Source organism: Ascaphus truei, chromosome 2 (genome assembly GCF_040206685.1).
Source record: "Ascaphus truei isolate aAscTru1 chromosome 2, aAscTru1.hap1, whole genome shotgun sequence".
NCBI classification, from domain to species: Eukaryota; Metazoa; Chordata; class Amphibia; order Anura; family Ascaphidae; genus Ascaphus; species Ascaphus truei.
This window is the reverse complement of record NC_134484.1, coordinates 7,982,047-8,008,058: the sequence shown is the minus strand read 5'-3', so window position 1 is coordinate 8,008,058 and position 26,012 is coordinate 7,982,047. Positions and strand designations below refer to the sequence as shown.

General features: G+C 45.9%; 1 protein-coding gene across 1 annotated transcript in view; it reads left to right on the top strand.

The window, feature by feature from the left end:
* The window catches only part of C2H8orf82 (chromosome 2 C8orf82 homolog), a 61,423-nt gene extending 35,679 nt beyond the window's left edge, over positions 1-25,744 (top strand). Inside the window, exon 3 of the mRNA XM_075581232.1 lies at positions 22,755-25,744. Coding sequence (XP_075437347.1) covers positions 22,755-23,188 — 434 coding nt within the window. The 3' untranslated portion in view covers positions 23,189-25,744. The remainder of the gene's footprint in view (positions 1-22,754) is intronic.
* Positions 25,745-26,012: the final 268 nt, after the last annotated feature.

The following is a 26,012-nucleotide window of genomic DNA, read 5'->3' as shown; positions in this document are numbered from 1 at the left end:
AAAAGATTTCATCTTGGATACAGTATAAATGATATATATTATGCCTTCCAGTGAGCTAATTTGCAAGTGTTGTTTTTTTTATTTTTATTTTTTTACACTAGTCTTTGTTGATACAATAAATGTGGGTACATTCATTCTTAGCATTTCTGTACTTCTCTTTCTCTGCATGTAGTGCTGTATGCTTGTTTGTGGTAGTGATTTTGGTAGGATTATGCATATTTACATCAGTCTGGTGCAGATGGTAGTGAGCAGTTCCCGGATTTCCTTTAGTTCGTTGCTAGCCGTTAGTCTGGTTCTGGAGGTTGTCGGTGTGATGCTGTGTGGTTGTCCCAATACTGCTGTCTATGTGGGTATCCCTGTGTCTCATGAGATCTGTGTAGTCTGGGTCCCTGATGCAGTGCCCTGTCCTTCGGGGGGTATTTGGCTATTCTCTCCAAGGTGACATCTTTCAAGGTCTGTGCAAAATAGCGCAAGTCTTGCTGTTTGAGGTGCACGTGGTCATACAGATGTTGGGGTATGACGGAGTCATGCTGAGCCAGATGTGCATGTTTTTGCCAACTCTGTGTTGATGTTCTGGGTGTATCAGTTGGGATATCTCTTCTTGATAGTAGGGTAGACATAATTATCTTTGTGATGGGAAATGGTTGTGTTGCTCTCTGCGCTACTCGTGTCAGATTCTCAACAAGAGGTCTCTGCTGGGTTGGGTGGTCGTTGGTACGTGTGTGGAAGATGATGTATCCAGGGTTTCTGAAGTCTGGTTAGTTTAGAATATCCAGGGCTCTCTGTGTTGTGGGGCAGAAGCCAAGTGGGGAGGACGCAAGTAGGGGGCAGAGCAGGCAGAGGCAAAGGTTTGCGCACCCCTGGTCTAGGCCATGCATAGTACTAAATTGTAAGGACGCGTTGTGAACCCGTGGAAGACGTATAGGGTTACATTTACTATGCTGTACTATTCCATATGGCCTTTATTCACTATAGGACATACTTGAAAACGAGAGGTAACTTTCAATGTATTATTTCCTGGTAAAAAAAAAAAAAAGAATGATCCAGTGCAACTTCGGATTTCTTTGAAAAATGTAATCAGCACAAAAGAACGCAACGTTTCATCCCTCCGAGGGGACTTTATCAAGTATCTTTTTTTCTCCATATACTGGATTTTTAGGCAGATATCCTTGAACCAGGAGCACCGGTCCTTGCAAGTATTTCGATTTTGTTATATGTGGTGGGCAACTTCTCTTGTTATATTATTATTTCCTGGTAACACATTTGATAAATAAAGGATGCTAGGCTTTGCAATGCCTTAGCTCCCATTCATTTGTATGGGGGTTATTGCATGCTGACGCTTTGCACCCTCTAGTGACTATGAGCATATGACACTCTCCAGCAGCGCTGAGTAAATATGGCTGTGACGGTGAGGGGGTAAGCAGGCCATTAATACAGGTATTATGCCAAGCTGGTTACCTCAGAGGTATATTGGGTAGTTTAAAGTGTCAGCTCTTGAACCCATGTATGGTACCTGCAATGTATGTTGCAATAAAAGATTTATGTATATTTTTACCTTTCCAGGAGTGCTACCCAGTGGAGATTCTCAGGCTATGAGTTTCAGGGGGAGTTTTGTGGTAAAAGTGTTGTCGGAATGTGTCTAGGTAGAAGGGGTCCAGAGTTGCTGGTCACCCCAAAAATGCATCCGGGAATCAGGTCAGATTCCCTGGGACATATAGACACATCACTCCGGTCAAAATCCTCCCTAGAAAACAGTTACACGACTCACCGCCAGGTTTCCCTGCTTCAGCACAGACCAGAAAGGTAAATGGGGCATAGTGATATGTGTATCCTGGGTACAGTCAGGGGTCCTAAGGTTATTGGGGGTCCCCCAGTATATGCCCAGATCACCAGAACCAGGTATAGAGGTTTTGGGTTGCCTCAACCATCGATAAGGTTGCAAGGCTGATTTCATGTCTAAGTCCAAATGCGTATGTATTTAGAAAAGTATCTCTGAAATTGAACCTAAGCGTTATTTCGTTCAACTTTTAAAACATTTTCTTATAGGAAGGTCTAGGAGCGCTGAATCTGAACGTGCGCGTCTTTTCAGTCAAACCTAGTAAACGAGGGACTTAGAAGAACTTGTGAAATATTTGTATTTTAACATTGTGTGTAATGATAAATGTTTATGCACTGTATATGAGCTAGGATTTCCAAGTCCGTGGTTCCGAGAGACCAGCTGGCTACCAAGTTGGTGCCACCACGTCTGCTCGGGTCCCGGAGTTGAAAGCCACAGAAATTGCCAAGGTGTGAAAGCCATGTGGCCGGAGGAGTTGGCCTCAAGTATCCTCGTCCTGGGCTGAATGGAAGCCATCGGCCGACCATTTGCCCAGACCTTGAGACGCCTAACTCCACGGGTGGCTTCTGACTCACAGGTGGCAGAGGTGCCAAGCTGGCGCATGCCCCTGTCAGATTTCGAATCCATCCTAGCCCGGCTTCAGGATACTGGACGATCTCTGATTGGCTCGCTCGGATTGGCTGGAGTATTTCATGAATGGGACTGAAATACTATAAGAATCCCAGCAGCCAATCCGGTCATCAGATTCTACGCGCCAAGACAGCAGCGGCAAATTTGAAACCACCAAAAGATGCTCTGTGAGAAATAGACACGTGCCGGCTTCAGAAATTTCAAGGCAAGACATTTTTGGGGCCAAGTTCTGAAAAGAGAACGTAGCGGTCGCGGCTGAAACTACACACCGAAAAGAGTACCAGGACGTTTGGTACTATCTCCCGGTCAAGGAATTTTGGCATCGCCGGAGCAGATCCAGCGGTGGCGGTTGGAACTACCTGCCGATTGGAGTTCTAGGACTGTTATATGGACTGTAGAAGCTAGGAGAGGCTAGTTTTTTCCCCCCTGACCCCCAGTATGTGTGTCTTTCTCTTGTATATTGTAATCCACTGTGTGTACGTCTGTTTCTAAGGAATAAATGACACTGTGTTTTACCTCCTTGTTTTGCTCAATGTTATGATCCCGTGTAAAAGGTGTAAACGCCTGGTCTGCCGTCACAATGGCCCTTTGCGACCCATTCAAGTGAATGGACTGTTGGGTGTCTTATGGAGTAACACTGCTTAGTAAATCCAGCCCAATTACTTGCATGAGGCCCATCATGCGCTTGTTAAACCCATCGCTGGCACCCTGTATTGCCTTTATAATTGCAGGTGATTGAATCCAGGCTTTAAAGCATGAAAACGTTAATAAGGATCTTGCAAGTCTTAGAAACCAATTGTAGAAAAACAGGTAACTAAGCCTTTTCCTGCAAGAGTCGCCTCGAGCAAAGTGAGAGCAAAGCAGGGAAGGGGTTAACCCCGCGTTTGTTCACCTTCCCCCTCCACAGTGACTATTTATATTATTCAATTATTGAGGCACCCTACCAGTAGTTACAGCCATTAAAATCCCTTTAAGTCTTGTTTAGAGAATAAAATGAGGAACCTTATTACTGCTGCGTTTATAATTGCATCTGCAATTACAATGTTTATACGTTCCGATTATTGCAATTATTGAAGACTTATGCAAAACGCCTCATCAACAATACAGTAAAATCGGTCTATTGAGCAGCCGTGGAAAGGGGCGGAAATAAGACGATGAGAGGTTTAATTAAAACCAGAGACTGGGCGCTATGTGCAGTTAATTGTTTGAATTGGATTCCGATTTTTGTTCACAAAGTTCTTCAAAATTGTTCAAAATAATGCTCAAATAAAATGTCAGAGTCTCGTTTCCTTATCGTTGCAAAGCAGACAGACGGCGCATTTCTTCTGACTATAGATGTTGAAATACTACAGTGTACACGGATGTAACTTGGAAAAAGAAATACCCGCATAAAGAAAACAGCGCTCCAGTACTCAAAATGTACCGATGGCCACTTTATACACGCTCATCTTGAGATGTTTTATATACAGGCATACCCCGGTTTAAGGACACTCACTTTAAGTACACTCGCGAGTAAGGACATATCGCCCAATAGGCAAATGGCAGCTCACGCATGCGCCTGTCAGCACGTCCTGAACAGCAATACCGGCTCCCTACCTGTACCGAAGCTGTGCGCAAGCGGGGAGACTATAGAGCCTGTTACAAACGCGTTATGTACATCAGTTATGCACGTATATGACGATTGCAGTACTGTACATGCATCAATAAGTGGGGAAAAGGTAGTGCTTCACTTTAAGTACATTTTCACTTTACATACTTGCTCCGGTACCATTGTGTACGTTAATGCGGGGTATGCCTGTACAGGCACCATACTTTCATTTCCTGTGGTGGAACACTTGTCGGGCTGCGTCCACCCTGCCGCTGACCAGGCTTGGCGCTTAGCGCGTTGAGTACAATGGATGTGAATGTGTCCGGCCACACTCACGTGGCGCTCACAGGTGCTAGGTGCGACAGATTAAATTGCCTTCTAGGGGCGCTGAAGGGTCACATGACCTCAACCACTCCGCGTCAGTCACTGCTCGGCCCTGCCCACGGCGCCCCCGTTCATGCTTGAAAAAAAATATGCCGGACAGCCGAGCGCTCATGCGTGGAGAGTTGGTGATGTCACCGCTCTCAAGCATGAGCGTGGTCAGCGGCACAGTGGACACAGCCTTAGTCTGAGACCCCGTAACACGGCCTCTGCCAGAGCAGGCCGTGAGCTTTCACATAAAAAGGACATTACAGGGATTTCCAGTGGCTGCAAAAAAAGGCCTCCGTGCAGTGTATAATATCAGCGAGTATTCCCTGGGCTAGGGGTACGCAAACATTTTAGTCTGCGCCCCCCTGTCTGCTCTCCTTCCCTGTTCGCCGCCCCCCCCCCCCCTTCCACTCCCCCCCCTTTACCTTGTCACTGGCGTTTCTGACATCACGATGTGATCCCGCCTCGTTGCCGTGGAGACACGTCGCCAGAAGCTCCCGGAGATCAGGTAAAGGAGTTACAGAGGCCTCGCGCATGCTCCTCCGGCATCTAATGTAAATGCTTTGGGGGAAGAGCACGGGGCATCTGTAAGCGCCGCATGCCGCCCCCCACCCCCCACCCCCCACCCCCCTTCAGTTTGCTCACCCTGCTCTAGGTCATGGGTGATCAACTCTCGTCCTCAAGGCCCTCCCCCCCGACCCCCCACAACAGGTGAGGTTTTCAGGATATCCCTGCTTCAGTACAATCAGAGGCTCAGTCGGAGCCACCTGTGCAGAAGCTGGCACTGATTGAGCCACCTGTGCTGTGTAAGTAAGTGTGCGTGGGAGTGGGAGTGTTAGTGTGTGTGTAAGTGGGAGAGAGAATGTGTGTGTGTGTGTAAGTGGGAGAGTGTGTGTAACTGGGAGTGTGTGTGTCTGAAAATGGGTGTGTGTGTGTGGGGGGGGGGGGTAAATGGGAGAGAGTGTATAAATCGGAGTGTGTGTGTAAATGGGAGAGGGAGGGAGTGTGTGTGACGGTGAGGGTGTAACCAGGCTCAACAATCAAGGTTAAGCACGTTTGGTTACCTCTGATCCATGTATTGGGGTTCAGGAGTGTCAGCTCTTGAGCCCAGTGATTGTAAATGGGAGAGAGAGTGTGTGTGTGTGTGTGTGTGTGTGCAAATGGGAGTGTGTGTGTGTGTGTGTGTGTGTGAATGGGAGAGATAGTGTGTGTGTGTGTGAATGGGAGGGAGAGAGAGTGTGTAAATGGGAGGGAGAGAGAGTGTGTGTGAGTGGGTGTGTGTGACGGTGAGGGGGTAACCAGGCTCAACAATCAAGGTTAAGCCCGCCTGGTTACCTCTGATCCATGTATTAGGGTTCCGGAGTGTCAGCTCTTGAGCCCAGTGATTGTACATGCATTCTGAAAACTATGTGACCATAAAGATTTAGGGAGTGCCAGCGAGCAGGGAGTGCCAGCGAGCAGGGAGTGCCAGCGAGCAGGGAGTGCCAGCGTGCAGGGAGTGCCAGCGAGCAGAGAACGCTGGGCATGAGTTTCAAGGGGGGTTTAACGGAGAAAGTCTTGTCAGAATGTGTCTAGCTAGTCGGGGTCCAGAGTTGCTGGATACCCCAAAAATGAACCCGAAAATCAGGTCGGATTCCCGGATACATTGGGACACATTGCTCCGGCAAAATTCCCCCTTGAAAACGTTTGTGTGACTCACCGCTAGGATTCCCTGCTTCAGCACAGACCAGAAAGGTAAATGGGGCATAGGGATGTGTGGTATCCCTGAAGCGGTAAAGGTGTCCCTATTATAAGAGGGGATGCCCAGTTAATGCCCTGATCACCCAGAACCTGGTATATGGGTTCTGGGGGTGCTCCAACGGTATATAAGGTTGCAAGGAGGGACACTTTTCATCCCTGTGCTCATTTACCTGTGTGGGCTATGCTGAAGCAGGGAACCCTAGCGGTGAGTCGCGCAAGCGTTTTCAAGGGGAGATATTGCCGGGACAATGTGCCTACATGTATCCAGGGATCAGGCATGATTCCTGGGTACAATTACAGGGGAACCAACAACTCCGGACCCCAACTACCTACTGCACCGACACACTTTATTCGAGCAAATACCCAGTATGTACCTGGCAGATACCTGGAATGCGCCGCTCCTCACCTCTGACAAGCCCCGTTGCGTTTGCCTTCCCAGCCTGGGTTCATGCCTGGCTGACGGGCGGCTGATCTGTTAAATGATAATGATTAGGATTTAACAGGCTGCAATGCTTCGCGTGTCTACCAGATGGCATAAATTCATGAATTGTAATGCAGTATATATATATATACTGTGCAGTATTGCAGCCAGCGGGAATAAAATGCTTCAATCCCTGCTTGGAAAATACCTCAATGCACTCGGGCAGAAAACAGTCACAAACCTCAATACACCCGGGTATACCCGAATTCGTGGGACTAGCCGAGCTCGAATAAAGTGTGTCGCCAGTGTAGGCACATTCTGACAACAATTCCTCCGCAAAACCCCCTTGAAACTCATGGCCTAGCAATCCCTGCTCGCTGACATGCCGGAAAGGGAAAACACAAAAAATACTATTTATTCCAGTTTATGCTAACTCTCTTGAACCCTTATACAGATCAGGGGTAAGCATTAATGGGCTTGACCTTTATGGAGAGCCTGGTTACGCCCTACAGTCACCATAATAAAGTAGCAGGACTCTGGGTCAGTATATATAATACAGTAGCAGGACTCTGGGTCAGTATATATAATACAGTAGCAGGACTCTGGGTCAGTATATATAATACAGTAGCAGGACTCTGTCAGTATGTATAATAAAAAAAGCAGGGGTGCTCAGTTCCCCCACACACCATTACACTTCCACCACTAGTATTTTGTAATGGAGCTAAGCGTTGTTCCAGCACTGGGAAGTGGCTTTGCAGCATACGGAGTCCGGCGTGAGGAGGGAGCTGTCGGAAACTGGCCCAATGTCCTCTCCAGCTTCTCACAGGAGCACCGCACTAAAATTCAATTTAGCGCATCAAGGAAATGTTGAAAAATGTCAGAGGTAAACTCCGGGTTGGATAAAATATGTTCTCCGAGCCCCGCGCGAGAGCCTCAAACAGCTGCCTGGCATTAGGAAGGTATTAGCAGGCGAGAGCTTATGCGAAATACTATTTACGAGAACACATTAAGGGAGCGATTTCACGGCTGCATAGAGAGCGAGGCAGTAAAATGTGTTTACAAAGGTGTTAAATGCTAATCACACAACTGGCTGCTCCTCTCCAGCTCTTAACATTAAACATGGCTTTTAATGAGTGCTTGCTTTTGAAAAACAGTATAAAAGGCTCATAAAAAAGACCAGAATCCAGTGCAATGTGGTGTCGGCTAGATTCTGAGATTCTGATTTTACAGCCCAAGATCAGACACGGCTTCATCACGTGCCCCCTTGGCTTCAGGTCCTTTTTAATCCCCCGTCCCCCGCAAGGCTCCGGTCTTGACTGTGACTTTGTGCTCCGCATCCCCTGTCACGGGAGACCAGGTTATTGACACCTTTTTACCGGGATCATTCATTGAGCAAAACAAGGTAGAGAAAAAAATTGTAATTTATTCGCATACATTCGCTTACACACAATGATACACAAAATACAGACAAAAACACACACTTACTTTGGGACTGGGGTCGAAAACTAGACTTTCTTAGGGGCAGGGAACCCTACGGGAGAGTTTTACCCTGACCGGGACTTAGCCTGGAATCTCCTGGAACCCAAATCGGCATAAAGTACCACACGCCACCGCTACTGTACGTTCTCTTCTGAGAACTTGGTCCCTCCTGACCGTGAGTTAGTCCAAATCTCCTGGAACTAAAATCGGCATAAAATCCCGGCCGCGACCGCAACATTAGTTTCTGAGAACTTGTTGCAAGAGTCGGGACTCTGGCGGGCAGGCTTTTCAGGCTCAAAATCGAAGCTGGTTGCTCTGCTATTCACACAGAAGCCCACCTGCGCTCTTACTACAGGAAACCCCGAATCTGATTGGCTCATCGATTCTTATACAGGCATACCACGGTTTAAGGACACTCACTTTAAGTACACTCGCGAGTAAGGACATATTTTCAATTGCTCTATACCACTGTGTCCGTACGCTCGCTTCGCGAGTACGGACAATTATTCTGCCCTACAGACCGCCGTAGTAGTGACGCGCTGATTCCTGTCGCCCAATAGGCAATCGACAGCTGGCGCATGCGCCTGTCAGCACATCCTGAACAGCAATACCAGCTCCCTACCTGTGCCGAAGCATCGATAAGTGGAAAAAAGGTAGTGCTTCACTTTAAGTACATTTTCGCTTTACATTCATGCTCCGGTCCCATTGCGTACGTTAATGCGGGGTATGCCTGTAGTATTTTCAGTTTAATTCACAAACTGAACAGCTAATCATCACCTGGGAACTTTCCCAAGCAGCCAATCAGAGCCAAGCCGGCTAGAAAAGCTGGGTCAGTGGGAAATCTGAAATAGCCAAGAGATATGCGCAAGCCTGCCACCTCTCTCCCTGGCTATCTCAATGCCACCCGCTGGGCAGGCTCCACAAGGTCTGGCAGAGCAAGTGGCATCCCGGAGGACTGCCATTGATCTCTTGACCTAGTACTCCGCCTTTCCCCACCGACCAAACGCTATTCACACCTCTGGGCTTTCTCTGACTGCTTTGAACTCCGATGTCCAGCAGACTTACCGGCGCCTATGGGTTAGCTCGGGCAGCTTGTTTGGACATCGGTTCCGAATGTAAAAAGTAGATTACATTATATTAAAGTTTATTTGAATACACTTCTGAGTCTCTGGGTACAGGGGACATGAAAAGGAAAAATATGGTAGTTTTATTTCTATCTGCCTTATTCCCCCACACTCTTTCCCTTGGACTCCAAGTCGCCCCCCCCCCCCCCCAACCTTATATACATTGGGGCACCCACAAGCCCTATACTGGTTGTGGGTCACCTTGGCACTATCTGGGGTACGCCCCTTAACCTAGGGATTCCCTCGGCTACAGGAATACATGTTTTATTCCTGTGCCTCATTCTCCTTTCTGGGCTGTGCTGAAGCAGGGTACCCTAGTGGTGAGTCGCGCTTGCGTTTTCAAGGGGGGTGTAACAGGGGATTTGTCCCTGTTCAAAAAGGTGCCTCTAATCCAGCAGTGTGGTGGTTAACTGCTGGTAGTCAATTAACCAACACCACCTGGCTGATTAGTGGTTGGTTAGAAAAGCCTGCCTTTAAGACAGGAAGAGAGATTCCTTAGTCCACAACTGGGCTGACCAAGGAAACAGACAGAGCAGAGGTTCCTGAGTCTCACAGATGAGACTGACAGAGGGATCACAGATCTCTGGAGCTCACAAGACTTCTACACCTGAACGCTGAGATAACCTGAGGAGAAGGCAGCAACCCAGGAAAGAGAGAAGCCTTCCCGCTACAACTACGAGATATATAAGACTTTTCTTATAAGACTATCTATGTCTGTCTATATATATATATATATATATATATATGTCTCTATGATTTGGGCTGGTGAATCGCTGGACTACAAGTGTAAATATACTCCAACATGGAGCAGATTCTGTTTGTGGATTTTCACATGTTTGCTGTGTTTAAAGCAACAGGCGCAATAAAGCCTTATTTAATTTCACCTTAAAACCAGTCTCCATTGTGTACCTCTGCACACATCTCTTACATATGGTGTCAGAAGTTGGGATGAGAGGTGGCCCTTGAAGTTCAAAGGGGCTCCGGGGACTGCCTGTGAAATTTTTTGTGCTTTTGCCTGCATAGTTCCTGCAAACAGCCTGAGCAACAAAGCAAAGAATCACATGCAGCAGAGACCAGAATTAAAGGGATACACATCCAGGCAGGAAATCTACACTGCACTGAAGAAAGCCACAAAACCACAGATGGACTCTTTTCCACAATCCGAAGAGGAGAGAGAGAGAGACTGCTGAAGCAGGTAAACCTTACTTGCCTATCACAATAATGTGTAATATGGTTGTTGAAAAAGGGGCTTTGCCTTCCAGCCGTAGTCAGGGTTCAAGAAGTGAGTTAGCGCTCCAGAGGAGCTAGGCTTTGTTGTTTTCTTTAAAAAATAAATAAATAAATTGCGCTGAAGCAGTGAATACAGACGGTGACCCACAAGAGGTACGGATTCTGGAAGTAAAAGCTGCCACACCGCATAGGACTACCAGCTGTGAATGGAGTATATGCAGAAAAGTGTGAAAATTGATGCACGACTGTGCTGAAGCAGGGAAACTTTTACAGACGGTGACCGACACAAGGTACCGATTCTGGGAATTTAAAATGGCCACCCAGCTGAAGTCAAATACAGACTCTGCAAAAATGGGGAAGAAAATGTGTTCCTGGTGTAAAGAACCCCACCACACGGAGCAGTGTCCCTTCAGGCCTTATTCAGACGATGAGAGTGAATGCATGCACAGTAATGCTAATATTGTAAAACATACCAAAGAAAAGAAAAAGTCAACAGAGACGCCTGTGAGAACTATGAACTCTACAAGCAAAGTCTGCCCACCTGTAGGACTGCCAAAATTTGGGGTTCTAGCAAATACAGTGGCAACAGCTGCAATAGCGCCTCCAGAGGTCAGGAAGAAAAATACACCTGATAGCCCCAAAATGGAGGACAAGATACAGCGTTCCTGTAATGAACCGTACCCCATGGAAGAGTGGCCCTCCAGTCCGATAAGGAGGATGACATCTCTTATGGGGAACCCGAACCGAGTCACACCCACAAAAACCCCAAGAATGGTGGGGGTGCCTGAACTCGTTACGAACCGAAAAGACCGCTCTCTATGATGACGAATGCGATCGGCAAGAGCAGGAGCAGCAGATCACCGAATATATACGCCAGCTAATACAATCGCAAGAAAAGCATGGTGGATCCAGTGAAGCTGCTAAAATTCCAAATAAAGATGGAGACTCCAGTATTCCTGATGGGACGGAGTCATCCAAAACAAAGAGGCGAAAAAAGAAAAAGAAAAGTGGGTCTTCACTTACCGTGGAAGGAATAGACATGTCCGCAGATCCTGCAGAGGAAAAGGGGGACCAAGATGCCCTGCAGCCTGGAGAAAATGGAGAATTTGTCCCACAGATAACCGACTATCCAGAGGGCCCAAGGCAGAAGTCATGTACCCCAAAGAAGTGTCTGTTCGGTGCTAATAGTGAGAAACCCTCAACCAACCATACCAGGGAAGCGGAGCCGGAACCAGTGAGTGACGATCCCTTGACCAGCCCTGAAGATGCCCTGAAAATTGCCAGGCGTGACTGTGATCTGCTCCGTGAACAATTGAAACAAAAGAAAGATGATTATGCAGAGCTAATGAAAAATAACGTGAAGCTACAGAAATATGTGCTCACAATGTACTCTTTGGCCAGGACAGAATTGGATGATCTCAAGACTGAGCTAGATGCTACAAACACTACTAATACCACCATGGTGGAAAAGCAGAGCCAATCTGATAAAATGATGGCTAAGCTGAAGCAGAAGTATGAGGAGGCACTGAAGGAGATTACAGTCTTTCAGCAAGAGGTTCACACTCTTCGCGTACAACTGAATGCCTCACAACAAGAGGTCAACAGTGTCCGGACAGAGCTGGACGTATCCAAGAAGGAGATTCATACACTCCGCATAGCACTGGATGCCTCACACCACGAGATCGGCATCTGCCGACAAAACTGGAAGTCTCCAAAAAGGAACGTCACAGTCTCGCAGAGGAGCTGGACAATTCTAAAGAAACTATTGTCAATCTTAATACAGATCTTAAAGTCTCTCAGAAGGAGCTTCAGACCCTCAACCTAAAGAAGAAAATCTCACGCCAGGAGACAAGTGAAGAAAGTGTGGTGGAGCACTGCCTAAGAAAATAAAGGGCCTCCAGCCCTTTATTTTCTTATGCAGTGCTCCACCACACTTTCTTCACTTCGATTCATTACTACTGGATGGAGGCACGCCATGCTTACCAGGATGCTTCACAGATCGTGAGTGACTTTCATTTCAATTTATGCAGTATTTGCAGAAAGGCTATTCCATGTGTTCTAGCCTAGGGATATAGGTTTATTGCTCCCATTAGTGGGTGTGTGGTGGGTTCTCTTTGTGGAGTATTCATTTCACACATGCACTGTGGGGCTTTTATCCTAATTTTGGAGTCCCATATCATGGCTATATTGTGAGCTTTCATGCCTATACAATGCATGTTCTATCGCATAGAAGATATACTATTCCCTGGACTTTTTAGCTATATTGATACTGTTATCATGGCTATTGGAAGCACCTATTGGGGATTCATTTCCCATCTCTTCATGCCAGGAGACAGTCTCCAAACAGAGGTGCGAAAATGGAAGGCTGACCTACAATGAGGCCCTGAATAGTACAGAAACTGAAAAAAGAGAAAATTTAAGATTAAAAAAAGAAAATTCTGAGTTGACAGACTACGTCAATGGAAAGAATGAAAAGCTGCACGAGCTTGAAAAAATAATTAATGTTAGGTGGAAGCAAGCTCAGACAAAGCACAGGGAAGAAATAAAGACCCTGAAAGGAGAATGGCAGGATACACTCAAGAAACAGAGTGAGAGTCTGCAGACCAGTAACTTACAGATGCCTCCAATACGGAAAAAGGTATTGGCTCTGCCCAAGCATCGGTATCCCACAGTAACTAATGCCCGTGAGGGCATTAAACAAGATTCAAAACAAGATTACGAAGTTTGAGCCAGAAGAATCCTTAGCTGAGGAAGCTGAAAAGATAGGACGTTCTCTGGAAATGGAGCTGGAATCGCAACTCAATCCCAAAGAAACTGAACTGGCAACTACATTGAATGGGAAAAGTGCAGGAAGACAGCTTCAAGAACTGAGGGCTCAGGGGGCTGTTCTTGGGCGCTCTTGTGATACCATGAAGTGGACATTTGGTGCTAAAGTGGAGTATATGGGAAAGATGGCAAAAGAAAGCAATATCCATATATGCTCTGCGACTGTCGCCATACAGTCTGCCTACAAAAAGAGGAGCACCCGACACAGGGGAAAGCTCATGACCATGTGGTCAGTAGAAACACTGGACTTGGAAAAGGTTCTCCTTGAGCAACTGAGGACTGCTGATCTCAAGCACCTTCTAGAGGAGACACTACTAAACTGGAGGAAGGGCTCCAATCCCAGTGGGACTGAGGATTCTCCTCCTCCATCCACTCTCATTCAAGTCACTGAGATATCTCGAATGAGAGTGGAAGGATGGGCTTTGGCCGTGGCAAGCCCGAGCTTCCCACAAACAGGGGAGGTATGTAAGAGGGGATTTGTCCCTCTTCAAAAATGTGTCTCTAATCCAGCAGTGTGGTGGTTAACTGCTGGTAGTCAATTAACCAACACCACCTGGCTGATTAGAGGTTGATTAGAAAAGCCTGCCTTTGAGACAGGAAGAGAGATTCCTTAGTCCACAACTGGGCTGACCAAGGAAACAGACAGAGCAGAGGTTCCTGAGTCTCACAGATGAGACTGACAGAGGGATCACAGATCTCTGGAGCTCACAAGACTTCTACACCTGAACGCTGAGATAACCTGAGGAGAAGGCAGCAACCCAGGAAAGAGAGAAGCCTTCCCCCTACAACTACGAGACAGATAAGACTTTTCTTATAAGACTGATTATCTATGTCTGTCTATATATATATATATATATATATATATATATATATATATATATATATATATATACACAAATGTAAATACAACTGTATGCTCATCTGCATGTCTTGCATATATATAAATGTCTCTATGATTTGGGCTGGTGAATCGCTGGACTACAAGTGTAAATATACTCCAATGTGGAGCAGATTCTGTTTTGTGGATTTTCACATGTTTGCTGTGTTTAAAGCAACAGGCGCAATAAAGCCTTATTTAATTTCACCTTAAAACCAGTTTCCATTGGGTACCTCTGCACACATCTCTTACAGGGGGATATTGCCGGGACAATGTGCCTACATGTATCCGAGAATCAGGAATAAAACCCGGGTACATTTATAGGGGAACCGACAACTCCGGACCCCAACCTTCTAGGCAAATTCTGTCAATGGTTCCTCTGCAAAACCCCCCCTTGAAATTCATACCCCAGCAATCCCTGCTTGAGTGCATGCATGGAAAGGGAAAAACACAAAAAATGCTTTTATTACATACAGTATAACACAGTGATACTGTTACTGGTTCCAAGAGCTGACTCTCTGGGAACCTTATACACGAATCAGGGGTAACCAAAACGGGCTTGACCTTTATTAGAGAGCCTGGTTACCCCCTCCCGTCAGGTCCCCGCCCTGGGTGAAGCTATGAAGTCCGGCAGCATGCAGTGTGCTGCGGCCGGCCGGCAAACCCTGGAAGGCGGATGGCACCCGGCAGCATGGGGAGGAGAGCGGAAGCCTCGGGACTGTGCTCCCGAGACCAGTCTGTAATCTCAGCTAGAAACTGGGTGCTTCCTCCTCAAGTGCATTCCCCAAGCACTTACAAAAGTAAAGAAAGATATGAGAAACTAGAACGCCTCCATGGGGAAGTGTGTTTAATACAATGATTATGAAAACATAACAAAAACACACTTGCAGTATATCCAAATATTCTAGGCACATCTGAGAGGGCTGCATGGGCTTCCAGTATCTTCTCATTAGTCTCTGTTTTCCTCCGTTTGTGTCCTCTCTGCCTGAACTCTCCCGAGCGCTCCAATGGCTACAGCCGCTGCGTGGGGAGGAAATTCAGGGGGTGATATCACACGGGGAGCCCGAGCTTAGCCTCCGCCTCCTGCAGTGTCGCTCCATCCTACGCATTTCACACGTGCCTCGCTTGCTTCGCCAGGGGAAATATGCCTAGAATATTTTGATATACTGCAAGTGTGTTGTTGTCCTTTTTTTAACCATTGTATTAAAGATACTGCACCATGCAGGCGTTTCTGGCGTGCTCTTCTATTCTCTCGTGTTTTTTCATATTTACTGTATGTGTATATGCCGTTATTTTATTTACATACAGAGTTGCATCCTTTTATTTTGTTCTCTTGCCACTGTACTTTCCTCTTCTTTTGCCTTCTGTCACCATGCAGCCTGTTTTGTATTCTGTCACTGAGCCCACTCCCAATATGTTCAGTATGTCACTGAGCCCACTCCTCATATGTCCGGTATGTCACTGAGCCCACTCCCCATATGTCCGGTATGTCACTGAGCCCACTCCCCATATGTCCGGTATGTCACTGAGCCCACTCCCAATATGTTCAGTATGTCACTGAGCCCACTCCTCATACTGCACCGACACACTTTATTCGAGCAAATACCCGGTATGTACCTGGCAGATACCTGGAATGCGCCGCTCCTCACCTCTGACAAGCCCCGTTGCATTTGCCTTCCCAGCCTGGGTTCATGCCTGGCTGATGGGCGGCTGATTTGTTAAATGATAATGATTAGGATATAATAGGCTGCAATGCTTCGCGTGTCTACCAGATGGCATAAATTCATGAATTGTAATGCAGTATATATATATACTGTGCAGTATTGCAGCCAGCTGGAATAAAATGCTTCAATCCCTGCCTGGAAAATACCTCAATGCACTCGGGCAGAAAACAGTCACAAACCTCAATACACCCGGGTATACCCGAATTCGTGGGACTAGCCGAGCTCGAATAAAGTGTGTCGCCAGTGTATGTCCGGTATGTCACTGAGCCCACTCCCCATATGTCCGGTATGTCACTGAGCCCACTCCCCATATGTCCGGTATGTCACTGAGCCCACTCCCAATATGTTCAGTATGTCACTGAGCCCACTCCTCATATGTCCGGTATGTCACTGAGCCCACTCCCCATATGTCCGGTATGTCACTGAGCCCACTCCTCATATGTCCGGTATGTCACTGAGCCCACTCCCAATATGTTCAGTATGTCACTGAGCCCACTCCCCATATGTCCGGTAAGTCACTGAGCCCACTCCTCATATGTCCAGTATGTCACTGAGCCCACTCCTCATATATCCGGTATGTCACTGAGCCCACTCCTCATATGTCCAGTATGTCACTGAGCCCACTCCTCATATGTCCGGTATGTCACTGAGCCCACTCCTCATATGTCCAGTATGTCACTGAGCCCACTCCTCATATGTCCGGTATGTCACTGAGCCCACTCCTCATATGTCCAGTATGTCACTGAGCCCACTCATCATATGTCCGGTATGTCACTGAGTCCACTCCTCATATGTCCGGTATGTCACTGAGTCCACTCCTCATATGTCCGGTATGTCACTGAGCTCACTCCTCATACTGTATGTCCGGTATGTCACTGAGCCCACTCTTCATACTGTATGTCCGGTATGTCACTGAGCCCACTCTTCGTGTCCTGTCTGTCATTGTGCCCCCTCCTCGTATCCTGTCTGTCATTGTGCACCCTCCTTTTGTGACTGGTATTTAAAGTGCCGTAGTCTTATACAACTCTTATGACATTGCCAGAACAGCATGGACATGTCAGCAGGAAGCTACATGCTTTATTACAATGGTTCTCAATCTTTTTTTTCTCTCTCGGTCCTTATTCATAATGCTCCGTTGCCGAGGAACCCCTACAACAGTACAAACAGCTGCACACATGCAGCAGAACAGATACACATAGGACAGACAACAAACCTCACCTCCCTCTGCTCACAACTCTCCTGCCCGTGCTGCTTCCTTCTCTGCTTGACTTTGCCTCCCAGGCTCATGATACCTCTTCCTGATTGGCTGTTGGGTCCTTTTTGATCCTCTCATGGGTCTCCAGTGTACCGCAGAACCCAGGGTGAGAAACACTGCTTTATTGGAATGATGGAGGTGACCCTCCGTTCCTGACATTGTGATCACATGGCCCTGGAGTGACATCACAAGAGATCACACGACCCAGTGCTAGAGTGTCCATGGTACTATGGTGCTTTGGGCATTCCGACACCAAAAAGGTTAAGGAGCTTTTTCTACATCTGCCAAAGCGGGCACATCGGGTTGTTTTCATACGACGTTACCCACTGAAGTCAATAGGGAATTTCTGCCAAAAACGTTCCATCGTCCCCGTTGGTGGATATAGTATAAGATCCTAAAGGAGCAATTCCGCTATTCCTCCTCCTTTTTTTAAATGATAGGACTCATGGGGACCCTAGACCTGGATCGCTCTATTTTCTGCTCCAAGGACCCAATTGGTTCTCAAGATACTTACCAGGGAAGTTATCCAGTTTAAATTTCCCTCCAGGGGAATCAAAATGGTCTCTAAACCATAGGCCAATAGGAAGACCCAACATTATTGGTTTCCTATTGGATGGCATTTAAATCTCCTCGCTCAAAACCAGTGACTAATACCAGTAACTTCACTAGTATCTCGACAATGAGAGTTTGTTGGAGCTGGAAATAGAAAGGGTCAATTCCAGTACCTCTGTATATAAAAAGGGAGAGTTTGATGCTTTAATAAACAATATTCTACAAATGTGTTGTTATATTGAAAAGTTGGAACATCATGTAAGAATTCCTCCAATGTTTTATATTTTTGAAAATGTAATTACATTTGTAATTGAAATAAGGAGTATGTACAGATGTAGTGGGGGGGGGGGGGTTCATTCTCTGGTGTGATATGTTGGAACATTGATATGAGAAGATCTATGATACTCAGTTCTACTGGAATATGTTGTATTATCTGGGGAAATGGGCTTATGTACATTTTTCTCTCTGTTTTTTTTTTAACTGTGCCTTTTAAACACCTTCGTTTTTCTATTATTCTTTTTTTTAGCACCTTATAAATTGAATCCATAATCCAAATGCCAAAATGTCAGTGAAATCCAGATATACCACATTATACAGTATATTAATAACATACAGAGAGCACTGTCGTCTGCTCACAGGTTTGCTCAAAATGCATGACATGTAGTCAGCAAATATAAATGAAAAGGCTCGGAGTGGGGAAGAATTAATTACAAGTCAAAAGTCAATGGTCCTCGCTATTTCCCAGAGCCCCTGAGATATATGGAGTCGCAGCAGACTTGATAATTTCACAGGGAAGTGACTTGCAGTGGAATTTCAATGTGAAATCAAAATGTCCTGTGAATTCAAACGAGATTGTGTTTCTCGGATAGCCTTGAAGATACCAGACGGAAGGGCTGGGCGTATTTGTTATTACAACTGGGTTAAGATTTCAGTTCTCCATCGGTCCATGTGTTAATGACTCCACAGTGTTAACCCAGGGGGGAACTCCAGTTCTCCAGACCCAACTCCCCAACAGGTCAGGTTTTCTGGATATCCCTGCTTCAGCACAGGGGGTGCAGTCTTTGAGCCACTGATTGAGCCACCTGTGCGGAAGCAGGGATATCCTGAAAAGCCGACCTGTTGAGGGGTCCTGAGGTCTGGATTTCAGAAGCCCTGGGTTAACCCCTCTGCTGCAAAAGGGGCCTGAAATATACACAGACCCCTCAACGAAGGAATTAGAAGTGTAGCGGACAGATGTACACTGTGCATACCTACTTTTATAGCTGCTGTTTATAGATGTGGCGTTCAAAGGAAAGGTTTCTATATGGTACAGTATATGCTTTCCATTCCTTTATTACTTTGGTAATGCTTTTCTGCACGGCTGACACTCCCCTTACACTTAAATACAGATATAACCGTGTACTGTATTAATGGGGAGCAGAGAACACGGCTCCCAAACAGCTCAGCAATTCTACAAACGCATTCATTGTGACGGCAGACACCAGAAGGTTATGTAGTGCAAGGCGATGACAATAGCACTTCACTGAATAAAGGACAGCATAGAGAAAAAGCAATTCGAACTGTGCCTACGTGCTTCACACAGCCCACACACAATATTCTACTCCAGAGGAGCATCCCTACTTAGCAACACTACTGCCAACCTGACTCCATGTTATCATGCGATCTTAATACAGTCCTTGGCTTCTTCCCTCCGTTTAACAAGACCCAATGCATTTTGGTTCTGAGTAGTCCTGGATTTCTATGGAAAGTGACTATACTTCAGTTCCATAATGACACAGGCTGGGAATACTGAGGACAGTAAGAAAACGATGCTTCCTCTGACCAAAGAGGACAACTTGGGACTTGAAGATAGGCACTGGTGGTGGAGGACAGGAATGGGACGTGTGAAGTAAAAATAGAATGGCGACCAGACAATGCAGGGAGCTAGCATCCCTAATATAATATATGTGGGACACTGTAGGACTCATGTAACACATTCTCGCTATGCACCATCCCGACTCTTGCGTTCCACTCAAGGATGTCTTCTCTCTACTCCCTTTGTATCTAAAGCCCTCTCCCGCCTTAAACCTTTCTCACTGACTGACCCGCACCTCTGGAATGCCCTTCCCCTCAATACCCGACTAGCACCCTCTCTATCCACCTTTAAGACCCACCTTAAGACACACTGGCTTACAGAAGCATATGAGTAGCAGTGTTGCTAATACTATACAGTATACACGATACATAAAGCTTGGCCCCCTGCAGACGCACTTACCAGAACGCCCTGCTACTGTCTCTGTATGTAACTTCTACCAATTAGATTGTAAGCTCTTCGGAGCAGGAACTCCTCTTCCACAGTGTTACTTTTATGTCTGAAGCACTTATTCCCATGATCTGTTATTTGTAGTTATTTGTTATTTATATGATTGTCACGTGTGTTACTACTGTGAAGCGCTATGTACATTAATGGCGCTATATAAATAACGACATGCATACATTCTGTACCATGTTTCGTATGTTATAATGCTTAATTTGATGGTTAGTAGATTTACATACTCACAGTAACAAATGTAGCAGAGTATGCTGCGTTTGTTAGAGCCTCTTCCCTTTCTGACTCTGTGGCCCTTGTGCAGTATGCTGTAAAGTGGGTTCTCCATGTCGGGGAAAGTTCGGAGACCCTTTCAAATGAATAAGCCTCTGACACGGAGAATCAGCTTCCCAGCATAACTAATAGGGGTCTATCATGTGACATTACAGCCCCACCATCAGCAATCCTGGGACTCGGTGCAGAAGTCTGCACCCTGGTTTTTATGGGGCGGGAGGGGGTGCTGAGAGCTTGTTCAGTAGACATGGAGTGGAGTGCAAATACATCGAACCTGCGCTCCTCTTTAGTAGTATGCTGCTGGTTAAAAAGATTGGCCTTACAGTCACGGAAAACAAATATGCACTTCCTGGCCTCCTCTCATGTTAACTTGCAATTTATTAGGGAGATTTCTACATTTTGATCCTAAGTCTAATAACAAAGGAGATATTTAGTTGCATCAAAAAATTATTCAAACCGGCAAACCCCGTGAAGGTAAACTCCAATATAGCAGGTACCTGCACTAAATGTGTATTATTTCTCATTGTCCTGTGGACTAAACTTGGTGAAATATGTGAAAGTGTCCAAAGGGTTAAATGAATGCGGCATAATGGGATCTGTAGGTCTGTGCAATAACATACTGGCATAAATAAGAGAAATATGTGTATATATTGTTCCTTTCACTACAAGGCAAACATTTTCCAATGATACATCCAATGTGACAAAATACATAGTAAAATACTTCAATGTTAGTATTCTCATGAGTAAGGGTTATTTTGTTAATGGGGAGTGCTGAGAACTTGTTGAGTGGGGAAGAGGGGGAGTGCTGAGAGCTTGTTGAGTGGGGAAGAGGGGGAGTGCTGAGAGCTTGTTGAGTGGGGGAGTGCCGAGAGCTTGTTGAGTGGGGAAAAAGGAGAGTGCTGAGAACCTGTTGTGAGGGGTAAAGAGGGGGAGTGCTGGGAGCTTGTTACCCAGTAGCAGCCAATCAGGATGGAGGCAGCTGCCCAGCCCCCTAGCAACAGCCCTGCTCTATCCCTGCTCGGGGAGATCCCGTGGCCCCCCCAAGCCAATTAGGTCACTTTGTCCAGAGAGGTAATACCGGTATACACATACATGTCCAGTATCACCTCTAATTTTGTACTGGCCAGTGTCCAAATACAGGACAGTTGATTTCAATACTGGACACCTGGCAACCCTATGTGTATCTGGTGTACGTGCATAAGTGATACATGTATCTGATGTGCGTTTGTTATACATTTATCTGACTGAGGTATAGACATGGCCAACACCAGGGGGGAGGGGAATGCTGGGCTAACTGTCTTGGGTCCAATGGTTAAGGGTGGCTCCGGACAGTTGGACTTCCGGGCCAAAATGAAACCAGTAGGTACAGTACCACACTCAAACTCCCCCCCCTCCCCTTATCCCCCCAGCTAAACAAGTTCCCCCCCCTCCCCTCCCACAGCTCAACAAGTAATAATCTTTAGTTCTGTTTTGGCTTAATTTTTAGGAATAAAACAATTTATAAATCAATGAGCTGGATATAAACTAGAGGTGAAGACAGACTGTGTGTACAGTATGGTGAATAAATCTTGGGAAAATAAACATGCATTGGATTGTGGATCGTGTTGTCCAGACGTAACTTGCATTCTCACCAGTGTATGTATTGTATGCTCCTGGACAGCTTATACACCATTCAGTGCTGCTTATTATTAAATACAGAACACCTGCAAAACACATGTACTAAGCTGTTCGCTTATAGGGGCATGACTTCAAGAGCATTTTCTGAGCGGCAACACCGAATAAACAGCATTGAACTTGATTGAGTAAGCTCAATAGTGTGGTATAATGCTCCTCAGTGTGCTTCCACCTGCATCAGAGAGGTGAAATGCAGACCGAGTATTAATTAAACAAGTTACCAATAGTATAAACGTGTTTTTATCTTTGAAAACATTGTGAAGTTTTATTGTCTGTAAGACTTGAAAGTACCTCCAAAGCTGCAATGCTTAGGGTTGAGTCATAAAGGCATTTGTACAATGATGACTAAGAATCTCTCTCATTACATCAGTTTTACGCACAACACGAGCACTGCGAGACTTAGAAAACAGAATGATTTATAAAGGCAATATGAAAAACAACAAGCCGTATCATGAATGCCCCTTTAAAACATCAGTAGAATCAAACAACGGCATACACCTCCTGATTCAACATTGTGCGAAGCTGGGGCCGACAGAACAGTCACTGGGGGTTTTCTGTGACTGCCGCTTTTGGCAATATTGAATCAGGTCGTTAGTCCTACAGATCAGTGGTTTTCAACCTTCTGAGAGCTGCAAAACCCTTTACAAATCTACTGTGACCTCGTCGGACCGCTGAACACTTTCCCCATGGAATTAAAGATCTTAAAGCTGCAGTAGGTCTTCTGTTTATGAAAGAAACGAACAGTTTTCTATATTACATAAAGCGTATGGTTATAATATTTCATCTAATAACATTCGGTGATGGACACTGTACCACAATGTCGTGTTTTTTTTTCTTCTTTTCACAGATAAGCAGTTTCTAGTGTTTTTCTTCAAACAAGTGAGGCGAAACGAAACCGGCCGATACGAGGACTTTCCTTACGTCTCCCCTTGCGGCAGAGAGCGGAACTTCATCCGCTGTGACGACCGCCCGATCGTCTTCACTCACCTCCTTCCTGACGGGGGTTCAGGAAACCAGCTCCTGTCCTACTGCGGAGGAGGAGAGAAACTGGCCGTGAAATTTGAGCCAGAGAAGCTCGTGATGTTACCAGAAAACGGACGGGTTTATCACCCAGCCCCTGAGAAATACGGTAGCGTGGGGCTAGTGAAATCATCTCTGGCTTTTGAGCTGAGCCCTGGTTTTGAATACACTTCAGGCCCCGACAGTGGTCCTCCCACTTCTTTCCATTGGAACGGTAATCGTTATACCCTCACGAACGACCTTATTCGGCTCATCAACTGAGCCAGGTACTGACAAACTAACAAGCCCCTACAGCTTCAGCCTGCTCCACTTGTTCTTTTGGTTTGGGTGTTGGGTAAAATTCACAGTGCAAAGAATTTCCAAACTAGAGAGGTTAGAGGAATAGTCAAAAATGGCAGCCGAGCAGCTTCCTGCCAACAAGCCGTCAGTAATAGGGAAAGACCATTTTACAGGAAGCCGTTTCCCAATGACCATGTTTGTGAAGGGCAAGCCAGGAGGTCTCCCAGTTTAGGACTACTGCCATGCTACTCAGGGAGGTCCAAATTCCCCAGAGTATTTTTTAACCCCTACACTGCCATAGGGTTCAGCAATCTATTGCCTTGCAATAAAAGAAGATTCTGTATGCGTTGCCATGTCCTTACATCCAGGTTACCCTTATTGTAGTCTGCTTTATCAAAACCTGCATTAAAGATTACATTAGTACCATGTCACCACAAATAGTCACCATGTGTTTTCCCTTCTTAAAACTATTAAACACAACAGTGTTTCTGTCTTATCTGTAGCTTATTGATAGAAACATTTAGGAAGTATAACAGGAAAAGAGAAAAGAAGCGGGTGCGTGAAAAGACACTGAGTTAGGTGTGGTATTGTCATGGTCAGATATAATGACCAAGCTTCCTAAAATGTTATACATGATAATGAAGGTATTCTGTTTCCCTATGAATTTATAACAGTGAGTTTCTGATGCACCTTTATAGGGGTATTGCAATACCTCCCGTACCCCACAACACACCTGAGAATGAGCATGCAGAAACGGAAGACATTACACATTATTAGGGGAGGAGGAATTGTGGAGTGGATAAAGTGAGGGTCTTAATTATACAGGTTTGTGGATTCAATTCCTGCCCTTTTGCTCTGTGTGTCATCTTGGGCAAATAACTTAACTTTCCCTGTGCATTCCTAGGACATATCAAAACTCAATGACTATATCACAATGTATCTATCCTGGTAATATATCCTAATAAATACAATAGCAATGGATACAAAAATACATCTAGGGATTTTAGACACAAAGGTTTACATTTAGTAAGTGATGATGAGCACCATTTAGATAGCCCAAAACCCCCATCTGTAAATGTTACTTATTAACTCCCACTACTCTTCCCTAACGCTCTCCAACACTTTCCAAACACAGGTCAACCAATTCAATGTACAAGGATTCTACTGCTGGGTTGAACTGCATGTCTCAGGAGTACAATTAAAAGCAACCAGAAATAACAGTTATACAGTTCAAGCCAAACAGGGACATACTGAGAATACAGTCCTGATAGATCTGGCATACTGAGACACAATCCTGATAGATATGTCATGTGTACACTACTCTCAGGTGCGTACTCGCCAGAAACAGCGACACCTCTCCTGGGGATCACCCGTACCAGACTCTGCTTAACGGTGTCCAATCATAAGAAGGTCGTTAAGGGATCCCTTGCCTTACCATTCTGGGTCATAAAAATGTGGACAGAAATGTTCAAGAATAATATTTAATTGGGAATAGTCTGGCTCTGTATAGACCAGCCAACCAAGAAACAGCATCTGATTGGCCCACCTCTAGTGCAGTTGATCTAAAACCCTTGCTTAGGGACCACTGGTCAAACCAGGATTTTATAAATAACATGTTGCATGTGAAACAGGAATATACCTTACATGCCAATGAACAGATTGGTTGGTTGCTCTGTCTAAACTCTAAAATCCCACCTGAGTCAGGACCCTGGAGAGAGGTTTGAGAAGCACTGCTCTAGAGGGGTGTGAAGCAAAAGAAAAACTGCAATTAAGACAAAAAAGTAGACAGTGCACAGAGAGAACTAAATTAGGAGGTGATGTATGAATGGATCTTTGCTGAGGGAAACTCACTCCCGGAGAAGCTCCAGTAGATGCAATGTGAACTTTGCCTGAATAGCAAACCACGCCTAAACACTTTACTCTTCACAAGGGCTGCATCCACCAAATCCACTAACCCCTGCACATCCACGTGGCCTTGTGTTTGCCAATGTTAGGAACACATCTACAATTTTGGATTACTGTCCTGCGATAAAATAGAGGTGGGGAGGAATTGCAGCCAGAACTGCAGAAGGAAACATTAGATGGGGGGAATGTAATGTTATACTCACAATTGCTTGGGTATGCAGCCTGCTCATTTTCAAGGTATCACGATATAGCCATGTGTAGTGCAGTATAGAAACCAAGGGATTAACCAACAAAAAGTAATATGCCCTGCTCTAGCAGAGAGGGGGTTGACTTTTGAGGGGTTAGTATGTTCTTTTAAGCTCCTACTGTAGTTGTCCGGAAATGGCCCTGGCATGTATTCCTAATTCTTCCTCTCCCCTTCTGTTCCTTATCTGTCCACCGGGTGTGCTGCTGTTTCTGTTTGTTCTGGGTTTCCTCTGTCTGTCTGTCTCATCTTGTTGGTGCTGTCTTCTGTCCTTTATAGTTTCCTGTTCCTCCCTTGCCTTTGTTTTGTGTCCAGACTCCTTCTGCCATGCCCTGATTTGCTTCTGTTCCTGTTTAGTCCTGTACATATTAAAGGCCCTTTCTAGTGTTCTGACTTGTCCCTGTTTGTTTCCTGCTTGTGAGTCCCTGGTCTCATTTCCTGCTCCCCTGCCCTGTTCCTGCCTTCATGTTGCCGAACCCTGCCTGGACCCCGACGATCTTTGCCTGCTGCCTGCCACTGAACCCTGCCTGTGACCCCAACAATCCTGCTTGCCGCCTGCCACAGAACCCTGCCTCTGACCCCGCCAATCCTGCTTGCCACCGACCTCAGCCCGTGACTCCAACAATCCTTGCCTTCCCTGCTTTTCCGGCCATCGAC